The 20021-nt window shown below is 50.2% G+C and overlaps 1 protein-coding gene across 2 annotated transcripts in view; it reads right to left on the reverse strand.

The window, feature by feature from the left end:
- LOC122391099 (semaphorin-2A-like) overlaps nucleotides 1-20021 on the reverse strand; it is a 77210-nt gene that overhangs the window by 4928 nt on the left and 52261 nt on the right. For both annotated transcript variants that reach the window (XM_043384741.1, XM_043384742.1), the window contains exons 5-11: nucleotides 19635-19697; nucleotides 10214-10321; nucleotides 8987-9257; nucleotides 8041-8143; nucleotides 7287-7414; nucleotides 3747-3859; nucleotides 804-927 (exon numbers count right to left, since the gene is read on the reverse strand). In XM_043384741.1, the coding sequence (XP_043240676.1) occupies nucleotides 804-927; nucleotides 3747-3859; nucleotides 7287-7414; nucleotides 8041-8143; nucleotides 8987-9257; nucleotides 10214-10321; nucleotides 19635-19697 (910 nt within the window). The remainder of the gene's footprint in view (nucleotides 1-803; nucleotides 928-3746; nucleotides 3860-7286; nucleotides 7415-8040; nucleotides 8144-8986; nucleotides 9258-10213; nucleotides 10322-19634; nucleotides 19698-20021) is intronic.

Raw genomic sequence — 20021 nt, forward strand, 5'->3', positions numbered from 1 at the left:
TTTCTGGAACCAGTCGGACCCGGTCTTAGTTGGAATCGGAACCAGTTGGACCCGTTCCCCAAAAGTCAATTAATACAAACTACTTGTAGTCATCAATAGTTGCATCATGTAAAACAGCGTATTTCCAATTGGGAATACTCATGAGCTACTGTGTGCAAAGAAACATTCACTTAATTCACTTCATATTTTGCAATAATGTGTAGTGTGCTAGATGTCTAGTTTATGGTAGGACCCGGTTGGACCCGTCAGAAAATTTCCAGGAACCGGTCTGGACCCATATGGGTCCAGACTGGTTCTTTGGACCGGGTCCTCGGGTCCACATTTTGCCACCTCTATTTCTGAGCCGGTCAGTGGGAAGAACAATAAGTGGATGTGTGACGGCGTCGGCTGCAACAGCTGTCATCAAATAGACAGTCACTATCAGCGTCTATAAAGACAATGCTGAAGACCTGTGTAACGCTAACCAGACAGCGTTATCACAGACGGTGTCACGGCAAAGGATTGGCCGAGACAGCGCTGTGCATTGTAATGAATGAAACTATCAATAGGCTTTCATTAGCCGCTATTGTTCGTCATTCTAAGTTTACCCAATCGCATTCCTGGTTAATAACTTGGCCTATTCAGATTATTTTTGATTCATCAAAGCTGCAAAGTTCATTCAATAAGGAAATTTTTAATCAATCAAGTGTCGAACTTTGGAATTCTTGGAGGGATTTATAAATGAGATGCAATACGGTGTTCAACAATTGCAAACCAAGGCTGTAACAAAATCCGATGGCCATTTTTGGAGGCCGATGACGCACCTGGCAATGTCTGTGTGTCGTTGACGCACTGTCCCGGCCGGGGCTCCGGTACGGCTGAGTTGCTGACCGGCAGCCAAGCCGAGCTGGACGTCTTCTGCTCCTTGAACTTGCCGGCAAACGCGTCCTGCAGGAGGATAAACACGTCATACTGAGTCTTCTTCAAAACAGGAACCGTCATGCTATAAGGTGGTTATTGGACACCGAAATGGCTGGATATCAAATGTAAGGTGGTTCGAATTTCAGTGATTCCCTGACCAAAGAAAATGAGCAGCCAGTCGACGTCGTTACATAAGTCGATTTAATCAGAAAACACTGGCTCCTGGATTAAACCTGCGGCTGATGGCACGTCAATGGGGCTCCATTAGCAACGATTCAATCCGAGCAGGTGCTGCACGAACAAACTACCGGGCATTCTTCCGCGAAACGAGTCCAATCGCCGGACAATGGCTGGCAGCGCGGGGTTCACATGTCGCGAATAGCAAATCAAAGCCGACCGGTGCGGTCGGCTCTCAAACTGAGTCGCTGAGGTGGTTCTTTGCCAGCTCCGGTTTCCAGAAAAGACCCAATAAAGCCACTGGCACCGGGCCTGTCGCAGCGCCGGTCGCAATTCACGCGCCAGCGATGACATCCGTCGGCGGGGGCAGCACGACTGATCTCCGTGACCGGTAACCCTCAGCGACTGAACCTCCCTCATCACCAGCCGAGAATAGCTCGGTCCGTTCGCTGTGACCTGGGCCGTCCCCAACCGGAGCCCACCGCCCACTAAGGTCCCCCTAGGGGAACGTCAGGGTCGGCTCTGCTGGCCGTCATCGTCACCATCAGTGTTTGGCTCGGTAGTTATCGGCCAATCATAACAGTGGCTACCTCGGCTGCGGACGGCGACCTCATCCCACCCGAGACGCTCTCTTGGGGCCGCGAGGGTTGATTTCACCCCGACCGGGCTCTCCCCTACGGATGGGGACAACCTCACCCCGCCTAGGGCCTCTCCTGGGGCGGGGGCGATCTCATCCCCACTGGGCCCTCCGCAAGGGGGGCATTCCACGTCAAATCGAACAAAAATCGGCTGTTTTGCACCTTACCATCAGCGATTTCATTATAAATTTGTGAGCGAGTTCCTGTGTCGCCCCGGACATTACATTGATGTTTTTTGCACATTCTGACCACAGGTCTTCTGAATATAGGGCATCAAATTTTTACAAAATGTTGCATCTTTATATTTTTGAACGACCATAACTTTGGTTGTACTTGTTTGATTTGAATGAAATAAACCTTACTGTTTAGGCAATTTCTTAAGCATTTGTTTAGAATTGCATCGACTTAAATATATGATCTTGAAATTTGCTTAACTCTGTTCTTAAGCACAAAAATTGAAATAGCAAAAAACACGCCACCTTCGATTTGGCTCATTTTCATATATTTTATTGCCTACCATATTCTTAACAACCTGTGAAAAAAATAGAGTGGGCCATTCATAAGTTTTGAAGAAAATGGCACATATGCAAACGTATGTTAGCACGCGCAGTGGAGGGGGAAGAGTGAATTTCGCCCCACCCCTCCTGTTTTTCGCCAATATCTCATAATATTGATGCAAAATTACTTATGGCTACCTGTCCAGAATTGAATTGCACATCTCATCGTGCAAGCAATAAGAAAATCGGTTCACAACTGTTCTAGTAATAGCGGTGTAAAGTGAACATCCTGTCGCCGCGGCGACGCGGCGACTCGGCAGCCGGCGCCGACCGCTACGCGCCGCCTGAATTGTAGACTGTGCCGGGACGGAACGGAACGGTTCCCTCTTTACATCGCGCTCCTTACCGCTGATTACGTTCGATTCGCGTCAAATTTTGTGAGAAGACTAAAAAATGTACAGGCAATCTTATGGTGAAAGAATTCTGAAAATAGGTTGGTAAACAATTGAAATATGAACGTGTAAACACAAAATTGTGACTGCTGCGTTTCCCGCGTCGGACGATCCCGCCTCAGCCGGCGACATGTTACTCTTAGCAGGACTCTAACTGCCATATTTATTATCGGATTAACTAGAAATTCCTCATACATACTCAAAAATGTATGTTCTTTCGTATAGTGAAGATCAAAAGACGTGAAGATATCGTTGCGTGATAATGTTTTCGTTGAATTTATTTCATGATGCATTTCCACACGGCTCAAAATTCACCGCAAAATACCGTTTGCCTGAGACACTTTTACAATGGAACGTGAATGCTGGACTACGATGACTATGCATTTCCATTCTCGCAGAGTTTGGGATATCACTAATCAGCAATCATTCATTTCAGAAAGTGTACACAAGCAAGCATGTCTTGACTCTGTCTTTCAAGGTCACGCGCGGTTGGCGTGATGTTGATGCATGAAAACGGCGTTTGCCGCGAAAGTTATGAATGGCCCACTCCAATTTTTTTCACAGATGGTTAGGAACATTATGACGGACAAAATATGTAAAAATTACTCAAATCGAAGGAGGCGTGTTTTTTGCTATTTAAATTTTTCTGTTTTAATTCAAGGTCAAATGCATTTCAAGGTCACTTCAATTTAATTTTATAATTAAAAATCAAAGCCTTATCAATTGCCTACAAGACCCTGTTAATATCATTTTGATACCAGAAAAGGAACCAGAGTTATAAGCATTTAAAAAATGATGTGTGGCATTTTTGGCTATATTTGATGACCTATATCTCGGCGATACGTTATCAAATTTCGAAAATATTATACGTAACTCAGTTTTGAACCATGCCCAGTCTGCCTACAAATTTTCAGAAAAATCGAAGGGGATGACGGATTTCGGTGTTTGATTTGACGTGGAATGCCCCAAGGGGCAGGGACTACCTTGCTCCACCCAGGCCCACTCTAGCTCCGCCTTCTTTCTGGTGGCGGGGACGATCTCATCTAGTTCTCCCTTGGGGAAGGGTGAACCAGAGGACGAACCTGTATGTCGGCGAGGCTGAAGGTGCAGATGGCCGAGCCCATCAGGCCGGTCATGGACGTGGTGAATACGGCGTAGAAGCGCGTGTCGTCACCGGGCACCTTGTACACCGACTCTGAAACACGGCGGCGGTGAGTGATGATAGTTGAGCGGCAACTGAGGTCAGCCGCAGAGAGCGATAGGAATGTGAGAGATCATCTGAATGGGTAATTGAAGTATCTCCGTGCGTCATCGTCCAAAATAACGCTCCCGATGACGCACATTATTAAAAATAGGTGCATTATGCAACTGCCAGGCAACGCACCACGGGTGGTCGATGAATGTTTTATCAACAAACGTCTGGACTGCTTTATCAACAATCAAATATACACTCAAACGATTAATAAACTGTGTGTTCTTTCCACTTGAGAAAAATATACTCCACCGTCATTGACATTTTGCTATCAATTCGGGGCGACAGATGGCCTTCAGGGTAGGTGCAATTGGTGACAGAATTAAAAGATAAGCTTATAAACTTTAAATTTTTATTATTTATCTAAGCACATTAGCTGAGCGACCTCCTATAACACAGACACGTCTAAAAGACAACGTCTCAGACACGTCTCAGCTGAAGGTCGCCCACCTGAACGTGAGGTCCCTGACTAGACATCTCGATGACGTCAATCATCTGCTGCTTACCGAGAAGCTGGACGTGCTGTGCCTGAGCGAGACCTGGCTGACGGAAGCTATGGATAATTGCACACTAGTGTTCCCAGAGTACACGGTCACGCGGAAGGACAGACGGGGACGCAGTGGAGGTGGCGTGGCCATTCTCCACCGCAGTAGCCTGTCCACGGAGCTGCTGACCGTGCCGTCCGCCGGCTCAGCCCTGGAGACCGTATGGATTCGGCTGACCGGCCGACGTCAGATCATCTTTGGCGCCATCTATCGGCCGCCGTCGGGACCTGTGGCTCCAGTCATCGAAGACCTGCACGATCAGCTGGCGTATGTCGTCTCCAAGGAGAAGCCGGTCTATATCCTAGGCGACACGAACTTCGATGTCAACCAACCAGCCAAGGCGGGGGTCAGAGAGTATGGCCAGCTGCTCCATGACTTCTCACTACATCAGCTGATTACGACACCCACCCGGCCTGGACCTAACCCTAGTCTGATCGACCACATGATCACCAACAGGCCCGACCTCGTCTCCGATCCGCGTGTCTTGGTGTCCAACATCAGTGACCACGACCTGATCGCTGCGTCAGTCGCTGGCGTGAAGAGCCGACATCAGCCGAGGACCGTCACCATTAGGTCGACCCGCCACCTGAGCCAGGACGCCCTGTGTCTGGACCTGCTGCAGGCCGACTGGACCCCCGTTTACCAGGCGGAGACGGTGGCAGCCAAGTGGGACGCCTGGAGGTCAGCCTGGACGCCGCTGATTGATCGACACATGCCCGTCCGGCAGATCAGGACTCGCCACCAACCGCAGCCGTGGCTTCACGATGAGGACGTTGCAGCTGCGATGGAGGCGAGAGACGCGGCACGCCTGGACAAGGAGAGGACGCCGTGTGAGGAGACAGAGCGCGAGTTTCGAATCAAACGCAACGCAGTGAAGGCTTCTCAGCGCCGCGCCTGCTCTCAGTATTTTCTCTCCTCATACAGACAATCCAGGTCCACCACCTGGAAGGATATTCGACGATTCCTCGTCTCCTCCAGCAAGCCCCAGCCGAATTCTCACAGCCCAGCAGACCATCAGCCCGGCTGGCTGGACCGGCTGAACCGGTACTTTGCGGACGTGGGCTCGACAGTCGCAGAGGAGCTGGCAGCTGCGGACACCGGAGAGATGCTCAGGCCACGCCCGCCACGAGTCATCAGCGGCGCCTTCAGCCCCCGGCCGGCGACTCTCCCGGAGCTGTCCGCGGCACTCCAGCGCATGAGCCCATCCAAAGCTTGCGGAGATGACGGCATCACCATCGCCATGCTTCGGATGACCTTCCCCGTGATCGGCCCGCACATCCTTCACGTCATCAACAGCAGCATCACCCGGGCCGAGTTGCCACCGTCATGGAGAGCTGCTTCCGTTGTCCCCATACACAAGAGTGGCGATAAGGACAATCCCAGCAACTACAGACCTATATCAGTGTTGTCTGTGGTCGCTAAACTCTGTGAACGCGTCGTGTGCACCCAGCTGATGGACTATCTAACCGGTCATCATATCCTCTGTGCGCACTGCGCAGCAGTACGGGTTCCGCCCCGGAAAATCCACGGAGGCGGCCCTGCTCGATGCTGTCGGTCACATCACCGATAACATCGACGGAGGGCGCGTGACTTCACTCGTCACCGCTGACACCTCCAAGGCGTTTGACAGCGTCGAGCATGGTCGCCTCTTGGAGAAGCTGGGGTGGTACGGTATTGATGACCGGTGGTTCCGTGCATGGCTTTCCGACCGCACGCAGTCAGTAAGAGGTGGATCGGGTGCTGAGCTGCCGGTGACGCATGGGGTGGTGCAGGGCAGCATAATGGGCCCAGTGTTGTTCCTGGTGTTCTCCAATGACTTGTCACAACACGTGCCGCATGGGAGGCTTGTTATGTACGCCGACGATGCCCAGTTTATAGATTCAGACTCGCCAAGAAACCTGTCAGAGCTTAAATGCCGCGTAGAACAAACCCTGTCTGTAGCTCTCTGCTGGTTCACGCAAAATAGGCTAAAGATAAACCCTTCGAAGACCGAACTGCTTATCTTGAGATCCTCACGCCAAAATGATAATGTCAACTTCACCGTCAAATTCGGCGAGTCGGAAGTCGTGCCTGTGCAGTCGGCGAGGGTCTTAGGCGTCAATATCGACTCGTGCCTGACGTGGGAGCAGCATGTGGCTGCGATCACTCGCCGATGTTACTGCATTCTGATAGGGCTGGCCAGAATGCAGCGTCGTGTGCCGCGTGAGACAAAGCAGCTGTTGGTCGAGGCACTGGTATTCCCTCATCTGCAGTACTGCATGTGCGTGTGGGGAAGCTGCACAAAGACCCAAAAGCACAGACTTCAGAGATGCATGAATTTTGGCGCCCGCATTGTCACTGGTCTTGGCTATCGTGAACACATTTCCGGGACACTGCGAGAGCTTGGATGGCGGGTGATCGAGGACATGATAACTGAGCGTGACCTGTGCGTCATGTACAACCTGAACCATGTCGAGAGCGCCCCTGAGCTTCTCCGCTCACGCATCACCCACCGCTCTGATGTGTCTGTGCGTGAAACGAGAGCGACACGTGACGGCGAGCTGGAGGTGCCGCGGGCCCGCACAGAGTTCGCCCGTCGGTCGTTCTTCAATCGGGCGGTGAGAGCGTGGAATAGGCTACCGCTGAGTGCGAGAAACGCGTCTTCTCTTCCTGTCTTTAAAAAGTGTATCGCAGATGCCTTTTAAAGGGTGATGCAAATGTGGATTGATAGGAAAATGCTTTTACTTGTGCTACATGACGTGGAACGCTGAAAACCCATTATATGGATGTATTCCTAAATATATGATATGATATGATATGATAAAAATTCAACGCTACATACTCACGGATTTCGTTGAAGTAGAACGGAAACTCGCCGGGTATGGAGCAGTTCAGGCGAGCTTTCACATATGTGGCCCAGTTCTGGGTCAGTATATTTTTACCTCCGGTATCCTTCTTACAAACGCGAGCCACCCTGAAACACAGTGTTGGAAATTCAGCGCTCCGGGAGGCGGGTACCTGCAGTTAGCAGCTTCATTTCCGACGCCGGACCGGCGGTACCACGTAAATTCAGGTGTCGCGCCAGACCGCGGCCAGAACGGCCGCATATTTCAGTGCACCATGGAGGTCCATTACTGGAGCCTCGTTGGCCGGCAATATACACGGACTGGTGGAGTAGAGCGAACCGTTCGCCGTTTCGACACACGCGAACGGGCCATTCGTCAATGGTTGGTCCGGGGACCGTGTGTGACCGAGCGCCGCTCCGAACCAGAACGGCCGGCACGCTGGGCACAAGGGGCATACAGTGACCACATCGGCCATAGCCAATGGCATGGAATGTAAAACACACAGATAACCATAGCATACAGAGTTGATAATTCTTGAGAAACCGACACACGGTACCCTTCCCTCCACATTCAGATCAATAACCAGGTAATGGGGTTTGGAAAGCATGATTTTCAATACCCGCGAGATCATCAATCTTGCTCTTTATGAGACTCTGTGAGGAACAAAGAGGTCGTTACCGGGTAAATATGGATCCGGGCTACACGGCAGCTGCCTGATCTGTTTGTAAGCCGCGCACTCCAAGGGTTTACTCACCTGGAATAGATGGCTTTTCCGCAATTGATGTACTCTAACGCCGTCTCCCGGAAAAAGAAATACACGTATTCCCCGATGTCGTATGAGGCGACAAAGTTTGGCTCTGTAACAGAATGGTTATATTGCTTAGTGCTTTTGATTCGCGAACACACCCATAAACCATCACTTCAAAACCAACATGCATCAAGTCGAATTGACTATGACAGAGTCAGTCATGATTTTTAAGCCCCATGTTTATGTATATTCAGGACACATCTTTGGGGATTATTAAAGGTTATCTGCTAATATGACTTTGTCCTGCATTTAAAGGGACCCTCCCACCTAAACATTAGTTTTGAGTTGAGATAGCCAAGTTTGCGGCCAGGCTCAGAAACCAACATTTATCCTGGTCGCAACCCCCGCAGCTTTATGGTGTTCAAGAAATTTCTTCCCTTTACTTGCAGGGTGGGACCAGCGTGGTCCCTATCTCTTAACCATTACGGGAATCTGATGACGTCATCAGGCTTTCGAACGTCCGTTAAATGTTTGACTAAAACGTTTTGTAGCACGCGGTGGTATATGCTGCTTTGCGCGCAACAAATGCCGCACTTTCAAATAAAGTCGCTAGGAACAGCGGAGACCCCAAAAAGTAAACAAAAGTAAAAGTCTAATATCTTGAAAACCGGTGAATATTTTTCGATGAAATTTGGTAGATATTCGTTTTTGCTCTTTCTGAACCGAGCGACATCACTTTCATGCCAATTCATTAACTTTTTTGAAGGTGGGAGGGTCCCTTTAAGGCATTTCTCGATGTTGTGAGTGCCGAAACCGGTAATTGTGAGCCAGGGACCCCATTTTGGCTATCTCAACTCAAATCTAATGTTAAGGTGGGAGGGTCTCTTTAAAGCAAGACCTTTACCACCCAAATTAAGCATACCGACCACCCGCTGAAAGATCCGCCACTTACTGTCCAGCCACTTGCTGTCGTACTTGATGGTGCGTTTGAAGAGGTACTTTTTCCGCTTGGTGACGGTGTCGTAGAGGTCGGTGCGGAAGATGACGTTGTCGGCCTTGGTGAACTCTGCCACCGTGCCGGAGTAGAGGCCGGCCAGGCCGCCCGGGTTACCGTGTTCCACCCACACGGCCGTCGAATTGTCGTCCGGGTCAAACGGACACTTGGCGATGCCGTTACCGACGCCGGCCACAAACTCGGTGCGTGGCAGGCTGGTCAGGTTTGCCTGTGAAATAAAGAGAGGGGTGAGTTAGAGAGGCGAAGGCTATGGCACTTAGAGGTAGATGTTGAACGTCACGCGCACCAATGGGGAAAACACTTAGTTTTGATTGTTTTTCAGCATGAGAAAACATAACCTTGTGAGTTGTGACCGACAAGCGAAAGCGTATCACCGCAACCAAACAAAATAGAGCACCATCTGCAACGAACACAAAAACAGACCGGTCCCCGATATGTGGGAAGCCGCGGTATGAGTCAGGCCCATTGGCGCCTGGAGTGTCTCTGCTGACCCATTACGCTAATGGTACCTTATGGACGGTCCGCGCCCCTCCTGTTTCCCTCAACAATTCGTCATCGTTAAAAGGCAATGTCTGATTAACAGGGTGCATCAAACTGAAGGGGTGAGGGTGGCGCAGTTAATTTATCCGTCATTATTGAGCAGACCGCCAGACACCTCCCTCCCTACACCAGTCTGCTACAGACCAACAAACGAGCAGCCGCGGCACTGCCGTTCCCCGCCAGCTGGATAGGAAGAGCTCCCTGATGACCATAAGGAGCGCGGCACCCATTAGCCACCCCACGTCGGATACACCTCCAGATCAGAAGCTACCATTAGCCACCCACCTTCTCCCCAGCACAAATGAAAAAAAAAACACCAGGCGAAGGTAAATGATGTTCCACGGCCCGTAACGGTTCTTCTATGAGAGGGACTATTAAAAAGGCACTGCAGAAACATAAAAGATCCAAACTAATTATAGCAAACCGTATCTATGTGCGTAGACCTTCTCTTGTAAAACTCCTGACGTAGGCGACCTACACGACGCTCATGATTTACACATTTATATTTTATGTTTCCGTTTGGCCGGACGCCGATAGATCGAGTACTCCTGTAGAAAACTTATAGGATGCAACGATGAATGACGCTTATAAGAGATGGCCCCCTCCACGACGTGATATACTTACGTAGATGACGAGGTCCTTGGGGTTGTGGGCGTTGGTGCCGCAGACGTACAGTCGACTGCCGTCTCCCATCGGCTGGATCACCCGGATGTGGTTACGGCAGTCGTAGTGCTGGAACAGACAGAACGGGTGAAGGCGAGGCAGCATATGAGAGCGTGGACGAGTGATGCATGTGCACTTATTTAGGGGTTTCATGTGCTATTTGCCAATGTAGCAGTGCCCAATACCACCAGTATAGCGTCTTTTGGGGCGACTAACGGAGCGAGCGAAGGGGGTGAGTCTTGCACGTGCGAAATTTCGAGGGGGTACCTCCAACTGACTTCTGCACGGCATCCTTCTGACCGGTTTCTAGCGATGTGCCAAATTTGAGCACAATCGGCCCAGCCGTTCTCGAGATCTGGGAGGGGCACCCTGCACGTGCGCACGTGCAAAATGGGTCCCAACTGACTTGTGCACGGCACCCTACTAACTGGTCCCTAGCCGTGTACCAAATTTGAGCGCCATCGGTCCAGCCGTTCTCGAGATCTGGAAACGACCCCTGCACGTGCGCACGTGCAGCAGCACCCCAACCCTGGCTCATGGATATGCAGTGCCTAGTGGGTGCCAACTACATGCCAACTTTCAGCGCAATCGGCCAAGTAGTTACCGAGATATTGCAACAATTACAAAACTGACACCTCTTCGTTTTGCACGTGGCACGTGCATAAGGGGTCACCCACATGCATCGGGAATAGTCCAATACTTGGTAGAAGGAATGAAGCTACCCTACAAAAATTACCGCGTGTAAATCGGTCAAGTGGTTGCTGAGAATAAGCCCCGCAAAAGCGTCCGCACGGCCGGCCGGCCGGCCGCTCATACTCAGAAATTTCCGTTAATCTAAGGAAAGACTATAGCTCGCTTCGCTCGCTCCGTAATAATCTTATCGCCTTTTTCGTCGATCATATCAGCGTCTTCCGTTGCTTCAAAGCAAACAGACGCAACAATCCAAAAACAAGCAGCACAGTAGGTTCATAAGTAATGATGAATAACACGCGATGAATAACAAAACAAAAAATGGCAAAAAGGTTGAGACGACGCACGGGAAAAATATTTCGTCGTAAATTAGTAGGTAATTCAGAAGCGTTCGTAAATTTCTCGTGTCAGCACAGCAGCCACAAAGTCTGATAAACTGTCGACGTCCAGTAGCCGTGGCATGTAAGCTGTGCCGATAACATCCCGTCTATCGGAGCATCACCTTTGGTGTGTAGCATTGGTCGGTGGTTAGCGGACAATGCAAGGACGCCACAGCGACCAGGCGGTGTCACAGCGTCCAGCGACATAAGGACCAAATCGGTGACATCAGAGGGTCCATTTACACTTAGCTGCGCTGCATCGGTGATGTCAGAAAATACCAGATAAAATACCTGGGCCTGGCTGTTGCCCGGTCCGGTCAGGTATTAGCGGTAACAACTCATGATCGGCACTGACTGCGGAGGGTAAATGATCAATGTTCACTGTCCCAATCACTGACGTAAGAAGTTCAATGCTCTGATCACTGACGTAAGAATATAAGCACAGCACAGCTCGAACGGGTGCCACCGTCCAGAGACAAGTTAATGAATTCGCCGTCTGACGTCTGTAAATGATGTTCTATGAATAAATAAATAAACGGCACTTATCGCGTGCACCCGTGAGTTGCATGTCGAGCGAGTGGAGTAAATTTACGCCAGTCATCTGGATGCAGGAGGAGAGGCCGGGCACGGGCCGGGAGGTGCCGGTGGCGAGAGTGCCGGGTCCGGCCAGCGGGAACGTCCCAGTCTGAGCCGCGGAGTCCGGTCCGGTCCAGCCACTGGCGGCGGGCTGGCCCGATACTCCACTCGGCGAAACATGCACATGAGGCCAGCCCAGCGACCAAGGAAGGTCGTCCGCGCCGTGGGAGGGCAGCGAGAGTATCCGAGCGATTCGGCAGAACAAGGAGCGCACTATTGGAAGAAAAAACGAGTGGGAGCAGCCGGCATCGAACGACCGCCACGCAGGCAGGAAATGAAAGCCGTCTCTAACAGATCAGATACGGCACTATGTGGTTATGGAGCCGAATTAGGTGTCAGAAGCTTTCATGCAAGTAATAGACCATTGGAAAAGACGAGCTGATAAAAGAGTAGGCATCCTTCAGTCGCCCTTTTAGACGAAAAATCTCTCGAAACCGACGCATTCGGTCTGTTCTAAGACGCAGAACGGCACCAATATTAGAGGAAGATATTGGTTTGAATAGTTTAGTGGGTTTCGCGGAGTAATCCCTCGTGTTGACAGTAAATCAGTTCGGCCGGGGTCAGGTATTTATGGGCGGCATATATCAGCGGTTCAGCCGGTTCGGCGTGTGGGACTCCCATTCTGCCACTGGACTCCGCCCCATCTATCAGACTCTGGTCGAGGGGACGAGCGCCGGCATTGACTCCAAACAGTGACAACATCGGTCCTGGCAGCTGATATCGAGATCAGCACAACATCCTACCGAGCTCCGCAGCATCAAAGGCCGGTCTGCTCGCGCGGCACCGCTCTGCAGGCCAAACAAGGTCCCTGGGGTCGCCGGCGAGTGTCCCGGGCCGGTGTTCGACACCGTCCGTTTGGTGCTCACAGACAGCGGGAGCGGCTACCATACCAGCCCAGCCGCCGGCGGGCCGAGACGACCGGCTCAAATGCAGCCTGCAGGAATGCCGCCGCCCGCCATGATTGGTGAGAAAGGGCATACGTAAATGTGCAGCCGGAATATTATCGGCGCTATTTCGTACCTGAGACCGGCCGGGCTGCCAATGATTAATCGACAGCCAAGCGGCAAATCAATTGCCGGACGATGAGCGCGGCTGCAGACATCATTAATTATTATGATCCATATGACTTAAATATTCGTTGGCGTCGCAATTTGCTCCTTTACACTGCTGGCCGGGCAAAATCTACAGTCATTTCTCAGCCGGCATGCAACATGCCCATTAGGGTGGTGGGGAGGCCGACTCGACTGCCATGTGTGCGTGTGTGTGTGCGTGTGTGTGCGTGTGTGTGCAGGATGAAGGTCCTCTAGCTGACGGATCAGTTAAAGGGACTATCCCACCTTTAACCCGGCAGTTGCTGGGGTATTTCGCCACCCACCGTTTGCTGGGGGGGGGGCGTTAAACGCCCCCAGCCGATAACTCGAGAACCAATAGGCGCAGCGAAACGCACGAGGCGGCAAACGAAAGAGCGCGACGAGACGCTTCAGATGAGTACTTTAAAGTTGAATTTTGAGGTCACAGGTCAGGTCAAGGTCAGGTCAAACACCGGAAATCGGGCTTTCAGTAGCATGGACTTCAGGACTTTGCAATGGGCGCCTCTTGTCATAAACTCTGTCAAAACGGTGCACAATCCATCATATAAGGTCTAGAAGAGTGTCAGCTCCATGTAAGGGTCAGTCAAGCATAGGTCAGGGTCAAGGTCAGGTCAACCGGGTAGGCACATATCCCCGAAAATCAAAACTGATATTCGCAGCCTGTGACACATGTTTTATGGGTAATTTGGAGCGTAGAACACGATGGTGATGCTTCTTTTCTCATATATGTACTAGTTTGGCTCAAAAAGTTCAATTTAAGAAATGCATGTATTATGGTCGTGAAGTAGTCACGAGAAATTGCCAAGATTTAGTTCAAGATTTTGGAAAATGCGGAACAATAATCAATAATCGAAGATAGCCATTTGATTGCTCATGGTATTGGCAGTCTAATGGCGTTTACGGCATGTCTATATATCTATTCTGTGATTTTATATGATTTTTTGAACATATGCCGTTTTTGGTCGAAAACTCAGAAATCATGACGTCACTAAAACCTCGATATCTCAAAAATTTTCCGACCGATTTTTTTTAAACTTCGTCACAATATACTTCAATCAATTCCCTACAGGTACCCAAAATTTGGCGCGCCTGCGGCGCGCCGTTTTTATGCTATGGCCCGGCGAAAAAAGTGGGGGCGTTTAACGCCCCCCCCCAGCAACTCGCGGGTTAACATGGGGTTTGAGTTGAGATAGCCAAGTTTGCAGCGAGGTTCAGAAACCACTATCTATCTAGGTTGCAACCCCCGCGGCCTCTTGGTGTTGAAGAAATTTGTTCCCTTCATTTGAAAATGGGCCTTGTACAAGGCCCTATCTTCAACATGGAGCGACCGTTAGTGTGACGTCACCTCGTTTAGTCATTCTGATTTAAATGGGTTTGTTCGTTGAAAAATCGCTTAAAACTTTGTCTGAACTTTGTTGTGGTGCCTACAGAGTAAAAAGAATCAGCTTTATGACAGTAATGTGGCCTGGGGAAGGAGGTAATTTTGGGCTGTGACGTCACATATTTGAAAGTTTGTGTTTGGAATATGGGAAGCCTAAGATGTTTAATGAAAAATAAATGCCAGAACCGTGTTCCTGGTCATCCAATCTACAAAGTCGGGCACAATTTAACTGGTTTTAACAACATTTTAGAAGGTGGGATAGTCCCTTTAATTCGTCGGTATGAATTCAACGGTCGCGATCGACACCTTCACGCATTGTATTAAATTCACATGTGCTCCCACAGCAATTGAGTCCCAAAGCAGATTGTCATATTCATATGGTTTGAACAGGAGAACAGTATTTATTTCAAAGCTGTATTTTCTTATCTTAAAAGAAAAGATTGCAATGCACATAGACGTTTCCATTCATCCTGTATCCAATTGTCAGCAGTACTTTGAGGAGATCCGACAGCATGCGTCGGGCCTCTTCGATGGTCCGTATCTGGCTAGCAGCATTCCATTACGCCGAGATTGGGAGGATAAAATACGCCAGAGAGGGATCTCAGAGGAAAATACGACATATCCAGACATTTCATTTCACCACTCAACAGTTTGCTAACGTCTCCCACTGCTGAGTACTGAGGCAAAAGTTTCCATTTACCATCGTACGAGTCTCGCTACATCTAGATGTTCTCATCTCATCTCGAAACGCGGCGCAGTTACATGCGATATTAGAAACGTTATACAGCAGTGACATTTGCCGCAAAAATTATGAATACTGTGGGTGCTTTTATTAGGAAGACTAGAGGTACAGGTTTACGCGATAACTGTATGTTTTGATTTATGTTATGTTACGGGTGCATTAGTTTGGGTGATTGACTTGTATTTTTATCTGTATTATTTGGGTAGATTTGGGTAGCTGTTTTTAATTAAACTGTAAGGCGGGCCCGGGCAGCGCTTGTCGAACAGCACTGCGGATCCGAAGGTTGGGACTTGAATTGTGAAAAACCGCCCGCCCGCCGCAAAACGCAAACACCGCAAAACGCGCAAAACGCCAACGCAAACTTCGCAAAAAAGAAACAATCGCCCGCCCGTCGAAAACCGCAGAAAAACGCAAAAAAGCCGCAAAAAACGCCCGTCCGCCGCAAAACGCAAACACCGCAAAAAAACGCAAACACCGCCGCCGCAAAAAAAGCCCGCATCGCCCGCCGCCAACCGCGAAACGCCGCAAAAAACGGCCGCCCGCCGCAAACCGCAACACCGCAAATAACGGCCGGCCGCCGGCAACCGCAAAACGCCGCAAAAAAACGGCCGCCCGCCGCAAACCGCAAAAACGGCCGCCCGCCGCAAACCGCCGCAAAAAACGGCCGTCCGCCGCCAAACGCAGACACCGCAAAAACACCCGCAACGCCCGCCCGCCCGCCGCCAAACACAAACACCGCAAAAAAACGCAAATACCGCCGCAAAAAACGCCCGCAACGCACGCCCGCCCGCCTACCCTACTCTACCCTACTCCTACTCTACCCTACTCCTACTCTACCCTACCCCTACTCTACCCTACTCCTACTCTACCCTACTCCTACACTACCCCTACTCCTACACTACCCCTACTCCTACACTACCCCTCCTCCTACACTACCCCTACTCCTACACTACCCCTTCTCCTACACTACCCTACTCCTACACTACACTACACTACACTACACTACACTACACTACACTACCCTACCCTACCCTACCCTACCCTACCCTACCCTACCCTACCCTACCCTACCCTACCCTACACTACACTACCACTGACAGTCCAAGTTTCAGCTAAATCGGCCCAGAAACGGCTGAGATACTGCAAAAACAAATTAATAGTATTTACTGGCGAATCCCCTTGGCGAGCGGTGCCTTGTGTCGGCCTTCGTTGTCAAAGGTCAATGACCTGCCGGCTCTAATGCTTTTCACTAAGTTTTTTAAGCGAACAACTGAGCCTAAAGCACGTGCCCTCTGCTCGGCGCCGGTCGCGGCCCCACCACGTGCACACCGCTGAACCCGCACCCTCGAAAATTTAATACGACAAATGAGTGCACGCGTCCGACTTGCAGTGAAAATTTCACCCCCGTAGCCCTTACCGTTCTCGAGCAATAGCGTGTTTTTGCCGATTCTAATGTTAACCCTATGGGCACGCGAGCACGCGCCGCGGGCGCACCCCCGGCCCCATCATGTCCAAAATTTAATACGACCTACGTGTAAAGGTGGCCCACATCGCTGTAAAATTTCACGGCCGTAGGTCAACAGACGCCGCGGCAATAAGCGCCACAAAGTGCGTACGTCGCACACGGCGGGGTACTTTTTAGGATTTATAATATAGACTAGAGGTACAGGTTTGCGCGATAACTGTATGTTTTGATTAATTATATGTGACGGATGCATTAGTTTGGGTGAGTAGCTTGTATTTTAGCTGTATTATTTGGGTAGATTTGGGTAGCTGTTTTTAATATAATAGCGATAGTTGCGGAGTGTCCAAGTCTTTTGTATGTTAGGCCTTTTTTTAACTCAACCCTACCCCTACCCTACCCCTACCCTACCCTACCCTACCCTACCCCTAACCCTACCCTACTCCTACACTACACTACACTACACTACACTACACTACACTACACTACACTACACTACACTACACTACACTACACTACACTACACTACACTACACTACACTACACTACACTACCCTACCCTACCCTACCCTACCCTACCCTACCCTACCCTACCCTACCCTACCCTACCCTACCCTACCCTACCCTACCCTAGGCCCTATTTTAACTCAACCCTACCCCTACCCTACCCCTACCCCTACCCCTACCCCTACCCTACTCCTACACTACACTACACTACACTACACTACACTACACTACACTACACTACACTACACTACACTACACTACACTACACTACACTACACTACACTACACTACACTACACTACCCTACCCTACCCTACCCTACCCTACCAGCGACAGTCCAAGTTTCAGCTAACTCGGCCCAGAAACGGCTGAGATGTTGCAAAAATAAATTAATTGTATTTTCTGGTGAATCCCCTTGGCCAGCGGTGCCTTGTGTCGGCCTTCGTTGTCAAAGGTCAATGACCTGCCGGGTCTGTTTCCACTCAGTTTTTTAAGCGAACAACTGAGCCTAAAGCACGTGCCCTCTGCTCGGCGCCGGTCGCGGCCCCACCACGTGCACACCGCTGAACCAACCCCCTCGAAAATTCAATACGACAAATGAGTGCACGCGTCCGACTTGCAGTGAAAATTTCACCCCCGTAGCCCTTACCGTTCCCGAGCAATAGCGTGTTTTTGCCGATTCTAATGTTAACCCTATGGGCACGCGAGCACGCGCCGCGGGCGCACCCCCGGCCCCATCATGTCCAAAATTTAATACGACCTACGTGTAAAGGTGGCCCACATTGCTGTAAAATTTCACGGCCGTAGGTCAACAGACGCCGCCGCAATAAGCGCTACAAAGTGACTACGTCGCACACGGCGTGGGCGGCGGCGGATTATTTAGGATTTATAATATAGACTAGAGGTACAGGTTTGCGCGATAACTGCATATGTTTTGATTAATTATATGTGACGGATGCATTAGTTTGGGTGAGTAGCTTGTATTTTAGCTGTATTATTTGGGTAGATTTGGGTAGCTGTTTTTAATATAATAGCGATAGTTGCGGAGTGTCCAAGTCTTTTGTATGTTACGCCCTTTTTTTAACTCAACCCTACCCCTACCCTACCCTACCCCTACCCCTACCCCTACCCTACTCCTACACTACACTACACTACACTACACTACACTACCCTACCCTACCCTACCCTACCCTACCCTACCCTACCCTACCCTACCCAAGGCCCTATTTTAACTCAACCCTACCCCTACCCTACCCTACCCTACCCTACCCCTATCCTACACTACCCTAACCTACCCTACCCTACCCCACCTCTACACTACCCTACCCTACCCTACCCCTACCCTACAATTCCCTACCCTACCCTACAATCCCCTACCCAACCCTACCCTACCCTACCCTACCCTACCCTACCCTACCCTACCCTACCCTACCCTACCCTACCCTACCCTACCCTACCCTACACTACCACCGACAGTCCAAGTGTCAGCTAAATCGGCCCAGAAACGGCTGAGATGTTGCAAAAATAAATTAATTGTATTTACTGGCGAATCTCCTTGGCGAGCGGAGCCTTGTGTCGGCCTTCGTTGTCAAAGGTCAATGACCTGCCGGCCCACTCAGTTTTTTAAGCGAACAACTGAGCCTAAAGCACGTGCCCTCTGCTCGGCGCCGGTCGCGGCCCAACCACGTGCACACCGCTGAACCCGCACCCTCGAAAAATTGATACGACAAATGGGTGCACGCATCCGACTTTCCGTGAAAATTTCACCCCCGTAACCCTTACCGTTCCCGAGCAATAGCGTGTTTTTGCCAATTCTAATGTTAACCCTATGGGCGCGCGAGCACGCGCCGCGGGCGCACCCCCGGCCGCAGCATGCCCAAAATTTGATACGACCTACGTGTAAAGGTGGCCCACATTGCTGTAAAATTTCACGGCCGTAGGTCAACGGACGCCGCCGCAATAAGCGCTACAAAGTGACTACGTCGCACACGGCGGATTATTTAGGATTTATAATATAGATAACTGCCGTAAGTGGGCCAGCGAATAAATAAGACTTAATTGATAGCCATTATTGTGGAATTAATTTCCGCGGGAAATGGCAACTTAAGTAACTCGCCATAAATGGCATGCAGCTTGACGGCAATAAGATATGGGCCTTATTAATTTGAAACAAATAATTGAAGTGAATAGCTAGGTCAAGCATTAAAAGCACCATCATAACATTTCTATCGTGACAACAATAATAGATATGTGAAATGGAATTGAGTGTGTTGGCGGAAAAAATTGGTTTGAACGGCCGTCGACCATGATTTCCTAAAAAAAAAAATAGCACAGGTACTGGAAACCTGCTCTCTCAATAATATTCTCCCGGTACACCATCAACATGTTACAAACATCACCTGTGACAACACAGCCTTCCGGTTGCAAGCAAATGCATCAAATGCATTATCATGTGTTAACAACGCTATTTCATTGACGATCAATAAGCACTCACCTGATTTTTCCCTTTTGACATGCAGTCGTTGCTGCTTGTTGCCTCCAGGACCAACGAATTTTTCTGAAAAAGAAAAAAAAAACATTCGTAACAGATCAAGCTGTAAAATTACATGAGACAGGCGGTGCTACTGCTCACCACGTTTAATGTTTATCAATATTCTATTAAGCATCGCCGTCGCCTGTATAACCCTCACATACCGAGACCCCCTATCGGCCGTCGCTCAGCCCACCACCCCCGCCGCCCCCATCGCCACTACCGCCCCACCAACCGGTCGTCGACCGGCCGACCAAAGTTGAGCGGCGAGCGCTGTAAATAATGAAGCGGGTCGTCAGCGACTCGGTCGATCCACCAGCCCCGAGTGTTGCGTCACAGGACCGTCATCAG

The sequence above is a fragment of the Amphibalanus amphitrite genome, unplaced genomic scaffold (assembly GCF_019059575.1).
Source record: "Amphibalanus amphitrite isolate SeventyFive unplaced genomic scaffold, NRLGWU_Aamphi_draft 000421F_arrow, whole genome shotgun sequence".
Lineage (NCBI taxonomy): Eukaryota > Metazoa > Arthropoda > Thecostraca > Balanomorpha > Balanidae > Amphibalanus > Amphibalanus amphitrite.